Source organism: Megascapheus bottae, chromosome 6 (assembly GCF_031878675.1).
Source record: "Megascapheus bottae isolate mThoBot1 chromosome 6, mThoBot2.hap1, whole genome shotgun sequence".
In the NCBI taxonomy this organism is placed as follows: domain Eukaryota; kingdom Metazoa; phylum Chordata; class Mammalia; order Rodentia; family Geomyidae; genus Megascapheus; species Megascapheus bottae.
In genome coordinates, this window is record NC_143514.1 from 39,718,376 (window position 1) to 39,734,783 (window position 16,408).

At 39.8% G+C, this 16,408-nt stretch overlaps 1 protein-coding gene and 1 pseudogene across 13 annotated transcripts in view; both read right to left on the reverse strand.

The window, feature by feature from the left end:
- Positions 1–285: 285 nt before the first annotated feature.
- The window catches only part of Sgip1 (SH3GL interacting endocytic adaptor 1), a 170,048-nt gene continuing 153,925 nt past the window's right edge, over positions 286–16,408 (reverse strand). For all 13 annotated transcript variants that reach the window (XM_090334668.1, XM_090334657.1, XM_090334664.1 and 10 more), the window contains 7 exons: positions 14,041–14,152; positions 10,103–10,258; positions 7,545–7,677; positions 6,168–6,370; positions 3,690–3,754; positions 2,912–3,076; positions 286–1,979 (listed from right to left, as the gene is read on the reverse strand). In XM_090334668.1, the coding sequence (XP_090190794.1) occupies positions 1,957–1,979; positions 2,912–3,076; positions 3,690–3,754; positions 6,168–6,370; positions 7,545–7,677; positions 10,103–10,258; positions 14,041–14,152 (857 nt within the window). In that variant the 3' untranslated portion in view covers positions 286–1,956. The remainder of the gene's footprint in view (positions 1,980–2,911; positions 3,077–3,689; positions 3,755–6,167; positions 6,371–7,544; positions 7,678–10,102; positions 10,259–14,040; positions 14,153–16,408) is intronic.
- On the reverse strand, positions 11,788–12,609 carry LOC150061687 (small ribosomal subunit protein uS5 pseudogene; annotated as a pseudogene).

Sequence of the window (16,408 nt, forward strand, 5' to 3'; positions counted from 1 at the left end):
ACATTTCAACATCAGGCTGCCTTGGGGAGTCTTGGAGCAAGAGGGGGAGAGAGAGAGAGAGAGAGAGAGAGAGAGAGAGAGAGAGAGAGAGAGAGAGAGAGAGAGAGAGAGAGAGAGAGAGAGAGAGAGAGAGAGAGAGAGAGAGAGGGAGGGAGGGAGGGAGAGAGGAGAGAGAGAGGAGAGAGAGAAAGGAGAGAGAGAGAGAGAGAGAGAGAGAGAGAGAGAGAGAGACGAGAGAGGAGAGAGAGAGAGAGAGAGGCAGAGAGAGAGAGAGAGAGAGAGAGAGAGTTCAACTGGAAGCATTTCTCCAAGGGAAATCAGGTCATTTGTTCATTCTCTTGCTAGTAAGCAGTGATCAAAGGGCATAAATATTAATTAAAAAAGTCCCACTATAAACAATTGCCAGTCCCAATCTCATTTGAAAAGTAAGACAAAACAAATTTAATTTGATTCTAAAATTTAAAGGGACTGAAGATTCTCTGTCAAATTCGAGTGAATATAAAAAGAAATTCAGAAACCAAGCATATACCTGACAACTCAATTTTAGTTATTTAATAATATGACCTAGAGGTTTATTTAAAAAATGAATTCTATGACTTCACCAAATGAATAATGTTTTCAGACTTCAGTGGGGGACGATATGACAAGTGTGACTGATAAGAAAGTTCTGTTTAAATTCCCATATGGTTGTATGGAAGGGATCCAGGGACCCGTGCTTACCATCCCTTCATCAAGGTTAATTAAGTGACTTTGATGACTTAGATTTCCAAAGAATGGTAATGATTCAGTGTTATACAATGAATCTTGACCCCCTAAAAGGAAGTTTATTGCACAGTATTGTGGATAGAATTTCTTTTATAAAGCTGTTTTTCTTTCTAAAATGATTAAAAAAAGATGACAATTAAAATTTCTCCTTTTGGATCTAAATGGAGAGCCATTCACACCCCCCTCCCAAGTTTCTTATTCTCAATATTTTGATTCTAGGGATTAAGAGGAAGTCACAAGGTATGTGTCTCCTCCTTGCTATGTGAGACAGACCAGACCATCTGTTCAGAGAAATTGTGCAAAAGTTATTAACCATTTCAACCACGGAAAGTCTTAAGACTAATTATTCAGCAAACTCCACATTGTTAAACCGTAGAGAAAGGGGGAAACTAGCTAAGATTTCAACATCTTCTCTCTTGATTATAATTTAATATACTTAAACTTTAAATATGAATTGCTTTCCCTTTTTACACAAGTTATAAAAATAAGAGGCCCTGTTTACACAGTTTGCATTTTTATGAAATTTGCAGTTTGAAAAAAAAGCTTTTTAAAAAGTGGTAAGTAATGCTTTTCTTTGAATATGCTGTAACCTTAGAATTTTTTTTTCTGAAATAGTTTCTGAATTTAACCCACTAATCATCCAAAGACAGAATATTTATTTAGCACTAGCGTGAAACATACTAAGAACTGAAGAAAAGTAAAGATGTTTTTTTTTTTCTTCTGGTTCCCTTTAAGTTTCTTCTATGTGGCACCCCCTTTGTGACAGCAATGAGTATTATATTTAAATTTTATATATTGACAAAATGCAGTCTAGGTCTGTAAGCACTGTGCCATTCAACAAGACTACTAGTAAATTTACATACCACAGTTTAAGTTACATCCGCTTCAGGTGTGGTAAAATGCTAGAACTCAAGTGTCTAACTGCCTTACTGGAATGAGAGTACAATTTACAAATACAATAATTCCATTTTAAAACCATTAACAATATTACAGCTAGAAGTAAATACTGTAGGACTGGTCATTACGGTACTGGGTGAGGGAAATGATCACTGAAAGACCATGACCTTCCAGCTGATATATCCCCAATGCAGACACTGGTTTCTTTTGATCAAACCAGAAGGAAAACCTGTTTCTTATATAACAGTTCTCCACAAAGGAAGCCTCCAAGTCCTTGCATAAGACTTTTTAAAATCAGTTATCTGCCAAATATTTTCCTGAAAAACAAAACAACATTTCAATAAGTCATCAGCTAGCTAGACCCATTGATTATTCCAGTGATTATTCTATGGATAATACTTCTATTATTCCATGGGCAACCCTTCAGGTCCTCCTGTCTTACCCGCTGGAGTTAAACACTGTGTACCTAAGACTATAATACAAATATAGAATACATAGAAGTTTTTAAGTTGTTCATCTTTCATATCAGCTAGTTGCCTTTCATACTTACATAGACAAACTATTTTCAGAAGTGTGAATTTTTCTTAGAATAGATCTGAGGGATTTGCTTCTGCATGTGATATCTAGCTTATTTTTAGGAAGTTTTCTCATACAATTGATTTCCAAGAAGTGCCATTTTTAAGAGGTAAAGGAATGTAATTAGTTACATTGGTTTTATGGAATTATAGCGGAGTGATAGAATGTAAAAGACCATGAGTTTGGTCCCTACCACAAAACAAAATAAAAATAGGATTTATCCCAGTTAATCGCTGATAACAAAAAGTCTATAAATTCCTGTTGAACAAAATTTTTCAATACGTGTAATGCCCCCATGTGTCACTCATGTAATACACTTTGTGTATTAGTTTTCTATTAAAATATTTTCAGGTGGGAGATATCATTTATCTTCTTTGCCAATATAACAAATGTAGGATGGAATCCAATTATTCCCATATACAGATCTCTATCGTGAGATCTGGTCAACCCAACAAAGAAAGCAGAGCCAAGATAAGCAGCCAGAGGCTGCTTAGCTTCCTATTCACAAATCTGTTTAGACTTTACTCAACAGCTGGTTCGCTTTCCAGTTGGAGTGGGAGTTGGGAATGAGGAGGAAGATGATAAAAAAACAATTATAACCTATTCTTCCTCAGAGTGCCTTCTTAAAGCAAACTTAGTATTTTGCCACCGAAAACACTAGAGAGCCACTCACCTGCGGCAAACCTTTTCTTGATGAGTGAAAACCGATATCCTGCTCCAACAAGTTCAATGTCACAGCCTGAAAGAGTGCTTCCTTCACTTGTGAACTGGACAACCAATGGAGAAGGTTTGCTTGGTCCTTCTGATAACTGAAATCTTGCCAATAATGAACCCACACCTAAAATAAAAGAGGATTATTGCAAAGTAACAGTCAACACATATGGTGGGAATAACTTTTGTATTGGAGAGTTAGCATACCAAATTGGAAACTATATGTATCTCAGTGACAAAATTCAATTCAATTGAATACTGAGAAAGGTATATTTCAGCAAAACATTTCTTTACAACTTGGAACATGTCTAAATTGCCTCAAGATGTTATGAACACTCAAGGAGCCATGGGACTGGAGGAGTAAGGCTAAGAAGAGACCAGGACTAGGTGAATTTACTACCAAATTTCACCAGATCTTTAAAGATCTAACACCAATGATTCTCAAAGTATCCCCTTCAGACTCATTCAGTGAAGCCAGAATTATCCGGATTCCCAAGCCAGAGGAATGAATACCCTAAAACAACTCAAAAGAAAAAGTACAGACCAATTTTCCTGATGAATAGATTTAAACTTCCTAAATTTAAACATTTACAAACTGAATTTAAGAGTCACTTGCCTTTATTGATTAACATAACTAAATGCAAAAATTCATTGAAAGTGACTTGTTTTTAGTGTTTTGGCTGATACTTATGAGCTGTCCCACTGTTTTTGTGAATAAAGAAAGTCTGTGACTATGTTACCTCCATTTTCTGACTTTTGAGATATATCAGGAATTTTCCATAATATTCTTTGTTGTTCAGCATTCCTAAAAATAAAACACACAAAAGTCTTTTCCATATGCAAGGATTTTTCTAGATGTTCTTATTTAAAAATAAAGTTCAGCTACAATTGAAAAATTCTATCACCTATCTCTACCTAGCTATTGGAGAAAAGTGCCTTTTCTAAAGAGGTCTGCTTCTTTTCTGTTACTCTTGTGAAAGGTGTTTTTCTGGGACTTCCCTGATTTGTCCTGGTAGCTTGGCCCCTATTAATTACATTTTAATTGTTACATACATTTTTTTCCTGATCACAGTCATTAAGACATTCTATTCTGTTAATTAAGCTACATCCTTTTGTAGAGTGAACCTGAATTCAGCCAAGGTGAACTGAGGGGCAAGGCCTGTTAGGTTAAGGATAAAACAGTAGCAGCCTGCCTGTCCTGTATTCTTGCTTGCTGGAATTTTAGCTGATGGTGAAAGCTCTACAAGTACACGTTTGCCTTGCCATTTTCCTTTTGAGTTACAGTTCTTTCTTTTTTTTTTAATTTCTTTTTTTTTGAGTTAGAGTTCTTTCTATTTTTTGAGTTAGAGTTTTTTCTATGGAACCTCTTAACGTCTCACTATTTCTAACACTATTCTTATATACATAAATTCTGTCTTTCTCCTTTTCATTATTCTGATTGGCTACAAGATAAAATTTAGAGGACAATATATAAATTAGAAAAGCATTTGAACATATCTAGGGGAAAGATTTACATAGATAGGTAGGATGAATCAACTCATGTCATTTAAATTGGAGCTGTAATGTGGCTGACATTCACTGCTTGAAATGTTCTACTTTCTGCTATTGATAGTCATGCAAAGAAAACTGGTACATTTATTTTAGAGCATTTGTTCCCGAGTCCACAGACTAGAAAATGGAGCATTACATTTCCCAGACTCCCTTGCAGGGAGCTTCCTAGATGCAAGTGAGGTTCCTGAAACTACCTGTTTAATTTGGGAGCTGGAAGGCAGAAAGCAGGCAAAGGTCACTCTCCTGTGGCCTTCTTGCTGTATCCTCTGGCCAGCAGCTTGAGATGAGCGGTTTCCAAGCACAGGAGCCAAGTTTGGTGTTATAAATATTGGGAAGAAACTGAGATGGCAACAAGAGCTTTCTGCTCCGTGGATCAGACAGACAGTGATCTCACTGGTGGTCTAATTTTGCTCCTTCAGGCTGAGGAAGTTAGCATCTCCGCTGGAGTCAGTTCTCCAGTGCTCTGGGAAACTCTTGGTGGTCCAGCTTAAGGCCTACATCAGAAAACCCTGTAGGACTCTGGGGAGATGAGTAATGTGTACTTGAGTTGAGACAGCCACATGAGGCAGATAAGTGTATGTGTAATTGTGTCCAAAATGACAGCCACAGTGGAAGGTGTGAGAGGACATGAGAGACAGTGCACAATAGGGCCCAATATGACTGTGTTTCTGAAAAACTTTGTGTTATCAAGACCAGCTAGTAATAACGATAGGGCTTGTGGAATGCTAGGGCCGGGTGTCTCAAGTTCTATGCAAACCTTGTAATAAGATTGCCAATATAAATAGTGATTTATACATGTGGAAGAAACTTCCATTGCCCAGGTGTGTGTGGTTGGAGCCCTTCTAGTGGTGGTTTCAGATGATCAGTAGAACGAGTGGGAACAGGCTGGCAGCACTTTCTTTGCACCCATCCGGTGCTGACACACTGTAGAAGGAAGTGTCACTGGGTACTGTTTTGTAGGTCAAAACCTAGAGCAACAGGTTCCAATGCTTGGGACCCAAGGTAGACTTCAGGTATGGTCTACCTTAATCTCCCTAAACTAGAACTAAAGGGCTAATGCAGTCATGCAGCAGCTGTGTGGCAGGCGTCTTCCTTTCCTCCTGAGGCCTAGAGGCTTTCTTCTGCAATGAGCTGATTTCCATTAGAAACACACATTGGCATATTACTGTTTCAGAGCCTCCCTCAAGCCATTGCAGTGCCTCCTGGGGAGATCGCATCCATTGTACCTCTTTTAGGAATACATTTGCTCCATGGTGATGCTCTGTCTTCTCTTTTTGTCCTTTAGACTTTCGGCTATTTCCCCTCCACTTGCAGCAGTTAATGTGGACAGAATATTTATTAACTAACCGGCCTGGCTTACGTTTCTAGGACTTTCTCTCATATGAATACACCCTATGTCTTCCATGGCTGCCCTATGGAAACATCTGCTGGCTCGGGCTCTGTCCCCTTCCTTTCTGATTCATGCATCCCCAAATCAAAACAGGCTACACATGGACTACTGAGATTCAAAGTAAAAATACCAATACAAAAGCATTTTCTGGTTAAAATATTGTGGCAGTTGTGTTTCTTGCCCTGAATCCGCACATACAAGCCTGATGTTTTCTTCCCTTATAGAAAACAAACACTAAAGCTTCAGAAAGGGAGGAAGGGAATCAGCAGTTCCTCACCAGACCGCTGGGGGAAGCACAGCCTGGAGCTTGGTCACTCCTCCGTCTATGGGGACCAGGAACTGCACGTTGTTGAGGGCCACAGCAGTGGTCATTGCATCTGTATTGTACTTGTAATCTATGCGCAGGTCAGTGCTTGCAGGCTCACATCGCCAGTTCACTGCCAGGTTCAAAGGCGTAGACTGAATGCCCTGGGCAGACACCTTGCAAACGACAGGAAAGAGAACATTTAGGGCTCAACCACTAATCTAAAACAAAAGTAGAAGCTACGGTTATTTTCCTATAATATTCTTCATGCAGCTCACAGATGAGCTGCTGTACCAGCACTATTAAATTCAGATGCTATGTGAGTGAGCTGGCTGGTTACCCCCCCCATCTATCTATTTATATTGATGCCTATCATGTATCTGTCGTTTATTTTTTGGCACATGTTTATAACTAACATTTATTTCTAAGTTCCCTGGTGAATGACAACTGTAGTCTTATTATGACTTTCCTTACTCTAGAAAAACAATAGTGGGGGTGGGAACGACAGGGGAGAATGAGGAGAGGGGTGAAATTGACCAAGATTCATTGGACTCACAAACTGATATTTTGAATGGTAACCCCTTTTTACAACTACTTAAAGATAATAAAAATATAATTTAAACAGAAAAATAACCCAAATATATTTAATCACAAAATGTATTATAACTAATCAGGGGATCAAGTGCTAGGATCCAATGAGATTCACAGGCACTATTTACCTGATTTGAAATAGGTTTATTTAATAGATCAATAATATCAATAACAATTTTGGGTAAAAGATTGTATATATTTAGTCCTTTAAAATAAGTTTTTGGACAATGATGCTCTTAACTGTAATCTAACAACACATGCAATCTTGATGTAATGTCGTTTTTTTGTTTTTTGTCCATCATGGGGCTTGAACTCTGGGCCTGGGCATTGTCCTTGAGTTCTTCAGCTCAAGGCTATCGTCCTACCCTCTGAGCCACAGCGCTACTTCCAGTTTTCTAGTGGTTAATTGGAGATAAGAGTCTCATGGACTTCAGTGCCTGGGCTGGCTTTGAACTGTAACCCTCACATCTCAGCCTCCTGAGTAGCTAGGATTATAGGCATGAACCACTGTGCCTGGCAATTGGTATAATTTTTGACATTTTTGTGGCATATTTTAAATAAAATATTTCACCCAGAGGTGAATATGCAAGAATATTCTTCACACTAGTCCCTAGGCACTACTGTAAGATTTCCATTTGCTTATTTTTTTCCCCATAATATCAAAAGAAATGCTACCTTATTTAGATTTATGTAACATTAGAAACTTTAGAATGTGATTTTCCAACATGAAAGAGATGCCCTAACCACAAGTAAGCTTACCTGGTATTTGAGCATGTCCACATTGTAATATGTGGCTTGGGGTTTTTGTTCAGACACTTTCTTTAGGTGAGTCATCAAATTTGGCATGTTTACCCAGAATTCCTTGGCATTGGCATCATTTTGTGTACTATCACTATTTGAAGAGAAAATGATTAACATCTTATAACAAAAATCATCAACATAGATGCATCTTAGCAAATTGCCATCTGATTTCTATGTCTGTGTTTGACAATGGGTAGAGATTACATAAATCACACTTGTTGTTTTGGTACAAATATAGTTCCGAATGGTATTATGAAAGTAGATTAATACTACTCATGCTATTAATTAATACTAGTAATGCTCTTAATACTAGTAATGCTATGAATCTCTAACTACTCAGTAACGAAGCATGATGATAACTGGTTGCTTTAAACAGTGAATTATTTCTTCAGTAACATTTCATAGTCATTCCCATATATTAATTTCATTTTTTGCTGACTCAGCCAGTTAATGAGATTAAGGAGCTTAGTAAACTGGTTTTGTTAAAAAAAAAAGAATTCTCAAATCATTTTCGGATATTATCCAGTTAATGATTTAGCCACCCAGGGCCTGGCAGTACCCATCTGTAGTCCCAGAACTCAGAGGCTGAGGCAGGGGATCGTGAGTCTCTCTCATGAGTCAGGATACACTGTGTTAGTACAGAGATCTTACTTCATAAAACAAAAGAAACAAAGATGTTGCCCAAATTAAACATGTCCAACTAAGGACATGGCACAGGGGTGATTGAAGGAAAGGATAGAGGTAGCCACTGTAGAGAGATTTTAGATGGAGTATCAGGACTTGGTGACAGAGAACGACTTCTTTCTCTCTCATCTATTGAAAATAAGTAGATTGGCATAATTGATCACCTTAATAGCACATAGCATCCATGTTTGCCTGGCTGTGCAGGGACATACATAATAAAGATGTCATTTCAGGTTTAGCAAAAAATGGGAGACTATGTTTACATAAACAAGCAAGTTTCTTTGATGTCATACAACAAAGTTCCATTAAAACAATTACCATTATAATGGAATGACATGTTTCAGGAAAAAAAAAGTTTCAAACTCATGTGAAGTGTATTTCACAACTCAAATATTATTTGATGGAAAGTATGCTTCTGGATGATGGTGGCGGTCTAGTTTTCTCTGGGGGCTGCAATTAGGAGGACTGTGTTCTGAGGTTAGCCAGAGAAAAAAGGTTGAGAAGCTCCTCAAAAATAGCTTGCTGATGTATGCCTGCCATCTTCACTATGACAGGAAACAGAACTAGGAGGATTGTGGTCCAGGATTATCTGAGTTAAAAAGTGAGCTTCTGGGGCCAGGAATTTGGCCTAGTGGTAGAGTGCTTGCCTAGCGTGCATGAAGACCTGGGTTTAATTCCTCAGTACCACATACATAGAAAAAGCTGAAAATGGGGCTGTTGCTCAAATGGCAGAATTCTAGCCTTGAGAAAGCCCAAGGACAGTGCTCAGGCCCTGAGTTCAAGTCCTGAGACTGGCAAAAAAAAGTGAGACTCTGTCTCAAAAACCAACAGGATAGTCCAGGAGTTTGGCCTAGTGATAGAGTACTTTCCTATCAGGAAGATCTGGGTTCAATTTCTTGGTACCACATACGTAGAAAAAAGCCGAAAGTGGTATTGTAGCTCAAGTGGTAGAGCTCTAGCTTTGAGGAAGCCCAAGGACAGTGCTCAGGTCCTGAGTTCAAGGCCCAGGACTGGCAAAAATAATAATCAGGTTAGAAATAGCTGAAGGTATGGTTCAAGTGGCAAAGGGTGTTCCTAGCAATTATGAAGCCTTGAGTTTAAACCCAAATATTGCAAAAAATAGATGATAATAGCAATATTTTTCTATTAATAAATCATTTACCCACTACCAATCATCCAATGTTCATTGATAGCAAACACAACAGACAATATGTAAGCTGTCTGGAAGATAGATTTTTATCACTATTTTCATTGTAGCATTATTGTTACTATTAATATTTTTTTTTGCCAGTACTGGGCTTGAGCTCAGGGCCTGAGCACTGTCCTTGCATTTTCTCAAGGCCAGAGCTCTACCACTTGAGCCACAGCAACTCTTTCAGCTTCTTTTTTCTATGTATGTGATACTGAGGGATTGAACCCGGATACTAAGCAACCACTCTACCACTAGGCCAAACTCCCAGCCACTATTAATGTTTTTGAGGCAGAGTCTCACTTTGTAGCCCAGGCTAGCCTTGAACTTCATATTTCTTGCCTCAGCCTCCAGAATGCTAGAGTTGTGCGCCACTATGTGATACCAGACTTGGTTACTTTAAAGGCCTTTAAGCAATTTGAAAGTTGGCCATTAAAACACAGCAAATTCAGCTGTAGGTGAATATGACATGGAGTTACCTACAGAAGAGTTTGAGAATTGGCGATAATTCTGTGTGTGAATCTACAAGCATATCTGAGTAGCAGTAGTTTATCTACAGTGTTACTGCCCTGTGGTCTACATCCTCATCTAGTACAAAATACTGAAACACATGTATCTAAAATGTATGCAAAATCATATTTACCAGCAGAGAAGTTGGGGATTTGGCAGGACATGTTCTAACCTGCTGAAATTTACCACCCGAAATGTCAGAGCAGCTGGGGATGGGTTGTTGGCAAAATGCCTGGTGATGCCCGCAGGAAAGGATAACACCATTTCTCCCGTAATCTTAACAATACATCTGGATGATCAAATAAGAGCAAAGAGAGAGAAAACCCATCTTAGTTTGCTGAGCTGCAACATAAAAACGATGAATGCTGACAAAGCAAAACAGCCGATGATGAAAGACAAGCTTTTACAGCACTACCCCAAGGACTGAACCAAACTTCTATAGCTCAATGCTTATATAGCGCAAAGCATCCAAGCAGAAGAAAATATTAAGCTGTTTTTTGAAAAGGAAGATCATTTTTAAGATTTTGAGGTTTGAATTTACCTTTAGGGAACTGAGTATTTGGTTTGGGGAAATAAAATGATAACCTCCATGCTAAAAAGTGATAGGCAGGAATGAAAAATGGGATTGTTTACTCTTGTACTTCTCTTTTCCTTTTTTGTGAACATTGACTGTACATGTGAATATACTAAACTAGGGTCTCATACTTTCCTGAGACTTATTTTGATGCTTAAGCATTGTAGTTGTTTTGTTTTTGTTAAAATGTTTAACTTGTAGTTTTTCTTTGCCCAAAACACCACATTAAATCTTGTCAGTAGAGGGCACTGGAGAGATGTCTAGAAAGAAACATGCTTGCTGAGAAGCTTCCTGCCCAGCTTTTCTAGTTCCACTTTCTTCCAGGCACTTGGTGTCCTCAGGGAGTGTGTTTTGCCACACACGTGGTTTTTCCAGTGCTCAATAGACAGGCAGCTTCCCCAGGACCTGAATTATATAGTAGTACAGTAGCTGGGCTGCCCCAGTAACCAGGTCCTACAGAGCAGGGAGGTTTTCCAGCCCCAGGGCTCTGATGTGTGTGCACATGTCCACTGCTGGCTTGTGTAGTATGTGCTGGTCAGCAGCACCTGTCAGCCATTAGCTTCCATGAACACTTTCCTCAAGCTGTGTTGCTGCAAAGATACCCAGGCCAGAATATTTATTTCAGGCACATTTAATATTATGACAATAAGTGCAATTCTATTTAAGTATAGTCTAGATCATACTATGTGATAACCAAAGTAGCAGGATGGTCTGAAAACAAGTGGTTTTGATGCAAAAGGAAAAGGATCTGCAGGCAAAAGAAAAACCAAATGTCCCCTCTGTAGCCTTTCTTTCTTTGGTGCCAAGCTTGGTTTTACTTCTAAATGATGTTTGTTTTTCACTTCAGAGGCATTCCCTTAGGAGGGAGTGACAGAGAGCCATTAAAATGAGTCACTGCCAGGAGATGAAACTAGATGTAGAAGCATGTCAGTTCATGATACGTTCATAAATTACAGATGTCAACATTTGAACGAAATGTACCAGATCTCCCATCCACCCATGTACAGGGTACAGAACACGCATTTATGGCCATATAATTGCGCATAGACTAATCTCTGTCAGTTATTCTGGAAAGAATACTAATTGTAGCCGAGTGGAAGTGCTACATCACCATGTCAAGGCCGTAAAAGATGTGGCCACAGATTCAGTTCTCCTCAGACATCTTCATAGTGTGGTGAGGAAACTGAGCCAGGATGAGGAAATGGAATTAGATTTTGATAGGCCATGTGAGGATTTACAGATTGCTACACTCCTCCATGGGATTTAAAAGGAAATATCACCAAGAGCTTTGTGTCTCTCGTCGTATTATATCTACATATTGCACGCGCTGAATTTTCCATTTCAGCTGGTGAACAAGTTTCTTTCCAGAGGTCAGAGGTCTGATAATCATGGGACTTGGAGATGACTTCAAAAGTGATCTTAACAAAGTGACCTCTGCCTGAGATGCAGCAGGCATCAGTGCTGGCTATTGTCATCAGCTTCTTGGGGACAGGAGCTGACACCATCCGGTGCCTTTGAAGGTGGGGATGAGGCTCACCACCACCCAACCACAGCGACCTGTCTGTCACCTGGCATGGGACAGTTTGAGGCTCGTCAATCTTGCTCCCCCGACAGCTTCTCCGCACAGGGACAGTAGAGAGGTTGGCCCAGATAATGACCCCCTCAATGACACTGGCAACCTCCTTGGAACACTTAACACTTGTTATAGCCATTGGAGTAGCCTTGACCCTGATGCACTGGCCAGCGCGGGTCTGCCTCTGCAGGGGCATGGTTGTCCACACCTCATCTTTGAGGTATGCCTCCGGAAGAAGTCAGTAATCTCAGACTCCTGGATGGGCAGGGAGAAGAGATAGCTCTCCTCCAAAGACTTGATCTGCAGGTCTTTAACCAGGTGGTCAGCTTTTGTGGTGCCGATCCATTCCTTTCCTTCAGCCTTGCCTCCAGGAGCTCTGCTGCAATGTTAGCCTCTACCAGGACCACTCCCTCAGCCCCTGGAGGCCGGAGCCTGCTGGGAAGCCGGTGTGGCCTCCAGGCCTGCCTGCTGCGCCAGTAGCATCATTCCCCATTTGGTGCTACTCCTTATGCTTTTGAAAGTGAACTTCTCTCTGGTTTTTCTTGAATTGGGCCAGTCTGAATCTTCTGAGGAATAGAAAATCTTAGCATTTGATGACAGAAATTACCTTTGGACAAAAATAAAGATTCTATAGAATCAACATGTACATAGAAATGTTCTCGTCAGAAGTGGCAGTTCAGCACAGGAATCCCTCATGCAGGAGGCTCAGGCAGGAGGATTGTGCTCAAGGCCAGCAGGAGCTACTCAACATGACCCTGTCTAATGCAACAACAAGAAACTCTCTCTCTCTCTCTCGGTGCTAGTGTTTTTACTTGCTTTAACAGTTCATATATATGCTCTGAGGTCACCCCCTGCTCTGAGATAGCTTCTAGTTCATGGGAAGACACATGGCTGTAGTGCTTTGAAGAAGAAAAAGAACACCTAGGAGCTAGTGTTGGGTTTCTTCTAATATTCTGGGCCTAGAATAAAACCTTAACTGTGACTGAAGAGACAGCACTTCTAGGGAGATTATACATCCCAATAGGACACTTAAAGGTGGAGGTACTAATTATACTGATTTTATAGTATATTGCTAAGATATTTCTTTTTAACAAATGAGTGGGTTTTTTTTTGTTTGTTTTTGTTTTTTTTTTGCCAGTCCTGGGCTTAAGCTCAGGGCCTGAGCACTGTCCTTGGACTTTCTCAAGGCTAGAGCTCTACCATTTGAGCCTCAGCACCACTTCTGGCTTTTTCTAAGTATTTGGTACCAAGGAATTGAACCCGGGTCTTCGTGCATGCTGGGCAAGCACTCTACCACTAGGCCAAACTCCCAGCCCCAAATGAGTGTTTTTGAAGCGTGAAGTGTGTCACACTTAATCATACAAATCTCCACTTCAAAAGTGTTGATCTAACTTCTAATTATACTTTTCACTGTTTCAAAAATGTTCCCTATGCACATTTTTTTAAAAATACATGTTAAGGTTTTCCAAGCCCTAATTCTTATAAGTGAAACGAGACAGGCTAATGTAAGTAGAAAGGAGTGTATTTTTGCTTATTGTTGTTATCATTCCATTGCTTCTTCATTTCCATTTATTTTCATGGATGGTTCTGAACCAGCGAAGAACAAGACAATAAAAGACATGACCCAAACATTACTTTTGTGAGACATTTTCTCTTTGTTAATAGTTAGATTACATTTTTCTGTTGCTTGCAATCAAAATTGAACTGAGAATTATTAGATCTTTTGGAACTGTAAAAAAAAAGGGCAGGGAACAAATATTACTAACTAAATCTCATGCCCTACTGTGGATGTACCACCTGCTATTATTAAATGATAAGGAATGACATATTTACATGTAGGGTGTTTTCTGTCCCCCCCCCTTCCCCCTGCTCCTCCACCCACCCTGGCCACATAGGAACAGAGTAGCCCACATGCTAGGCTTACTTGCTGGGATCTGCTCCTTTGAAGTAGGCATTGACTGTTTCTGTGAATGCTGCTGCAACAGGGAGCGTGTCCTGGGCCCCCATGGTTAGGGGGCTCGGTCCCCTGGAAGAACCTGTGTGAAATGGAAAGCTTTCATTTACTATAGAGCACACAACACATCTAGATGCACAAATGGAACTAAAGACCCATTGAAGGAGTAAGGGATCAAAATCTATCACCAGAGAAACAGACTAAGAACCATGACTCTATATGTCTATTCCACACACAGCTCAAGTATTCAGAAAGAAATATTTGGCTGGCTAACAGACACTTAAGATGAATCCAATTAGGTATTTCACTACAGAAAAGAAAAAAAAAAGCCCAAAGGAACAATCCAAGCAGCAGAAGAAAGTCACAGAGACTCCAAATGTTTGGCATAAAGCAGGAGGCAGTATTTGCATGACAGTTTGTGCAGCAGGCGGTTAATTAAAATTATTAGTTTCCTATTTCCTATCTGAGCATTCAGCCTAATCAACTGGTCATACTGACAACATTTTGCATTTCTTTAGCTGGAGGAGGCAGACAAGTGGTCATACACTGTTCCTTGCTGCTCTTTTTCACTTCTAGAAGCTCAGTTACTCTCAGATCTAGTGATCTCAGGTTAATGTGCCAAAAAGCATAAGCAACCGAAATATCCACACCGACTTTGCACAAGCACAGAAATTCATACTCAGAAAAATATCCCCAGCTCTAATGTGTGGGCACTGGACAGTGCAATGTCTCCTATATAAATTATTTCATCCAGTCTTCTTGAATAGGCATTGATGATTTTTGTTTTAGAGAAAAGGTAATCTGAAGCTCAAATGAAACACTAAACTGTATTGCTTTTCTATAACATGTAGCCTTAGAACGGCATGGTTCTGGACAGTAAAGGGGCAACATACATCGCATTCATAGTGCTTTTCCTACCAAATAAAAGATGCTTATTCATCTCCGCTTCTGTCATAGTTGACACACCAGTGTGTTATAATTGTTTGCTTTTGCCCTTAGTAACTTCTGCTGCTTCTCCAGCTGTAAAATACCACATTTTCTATACTTTTCTCTTCAATATTGATTTTTTCTTAACCATTCTGGCTCATGTTCATTTACTCCCTATCTTCTCTTGAATTTTTGTGTCCTGGACTTTGTAATGGATCCTTAGCTCCACAAATATTTGTTTGCTGTCCATTATGCACCAGGCACTACCATAGTTTCTTCAGATTCAAAGATCAAACATGGTCCTTATGTCTGATGAGTGAGTTACAGTGTACTGTGCAATCATCACCACCACCATCATCATCATCATCATCATCACCAACAGAAAGATCAGCGGCCTTCCTGCCATCATTAAAGTCCACAACATTCGGTACCAGTATTTTCTCCATCACTACTGTTGCATGCTCAACTCTGCACTTTATGTTTGAAGTAGGCATTATCATCAAATGACAGTTTGATGGAACAGTTAGAGTTTTGATACTGAAGTAGCTCCCTAAGGCCATGTGACAAAGATTTGGTTGTCAGCCTCTGGTACTATTGGCGGGTGGTGGGGGAGGAATCAGGTGGAAGAAAGTCAGTTCCTTGGGGTGTGCTCTTGAAGTGGATATTGGGATCTCAGCCCTTTCCTCTCTCACCCTACCATCAGGTGAGAGGCCTCCTCTACCGTGGGTTTCTGCCATGGTGTGCTATGTGCTTTGATATAGCCAACTGACATGGTCCTGAAGACCCTAAATTGGGGCCACAACAAACCTGCCTCCTTATAAGTAGAGTATCTCAGCTACTTTGTCCCAGTAATGGAAACCTGACTAATATAGAAACAAAAAGACTCCAAGAACTTATACAACTTGCTCAGTCCCGCACAACTGGCATGCAGAACAATTTAAGACCAGTATTGAGATGTAGGCTCTGATTTTGCTTCCTTAGTAGGTAACTGCAGTTATATCTGCAGTTGCATCTGAGGACAAGCAAATAACTACCATATTACTGGTATGTGCATGTCAAGGTCTTTGTTACCCATAGGATTATAGGGCCTTAAAGAAAAGAACAATGGTACATGCTTCTTTTATGGGACCTCCGCACACCCCAGAGCAGAACCAAAACTATATTGACCTTTTGTTAAGTTCATGTTGATTTATGCCTTGTTGGGTCTCAGGAGGAAAGTGAAGTTTATGCATGCGTACAACTGATTTATAAATAATGAAGGCAACATATAAACAGGACATTGTTTTGTCACGATGTTGCTTAGTTTATTTTTACACATTAGTCCACATGTTCATTAAGTGATTAATTGGGTTTAGAAGAGAATACCTTTCTGGTTAAAATTGAGCCAGAGAGGTGAAAGGGCTGGGCTGCT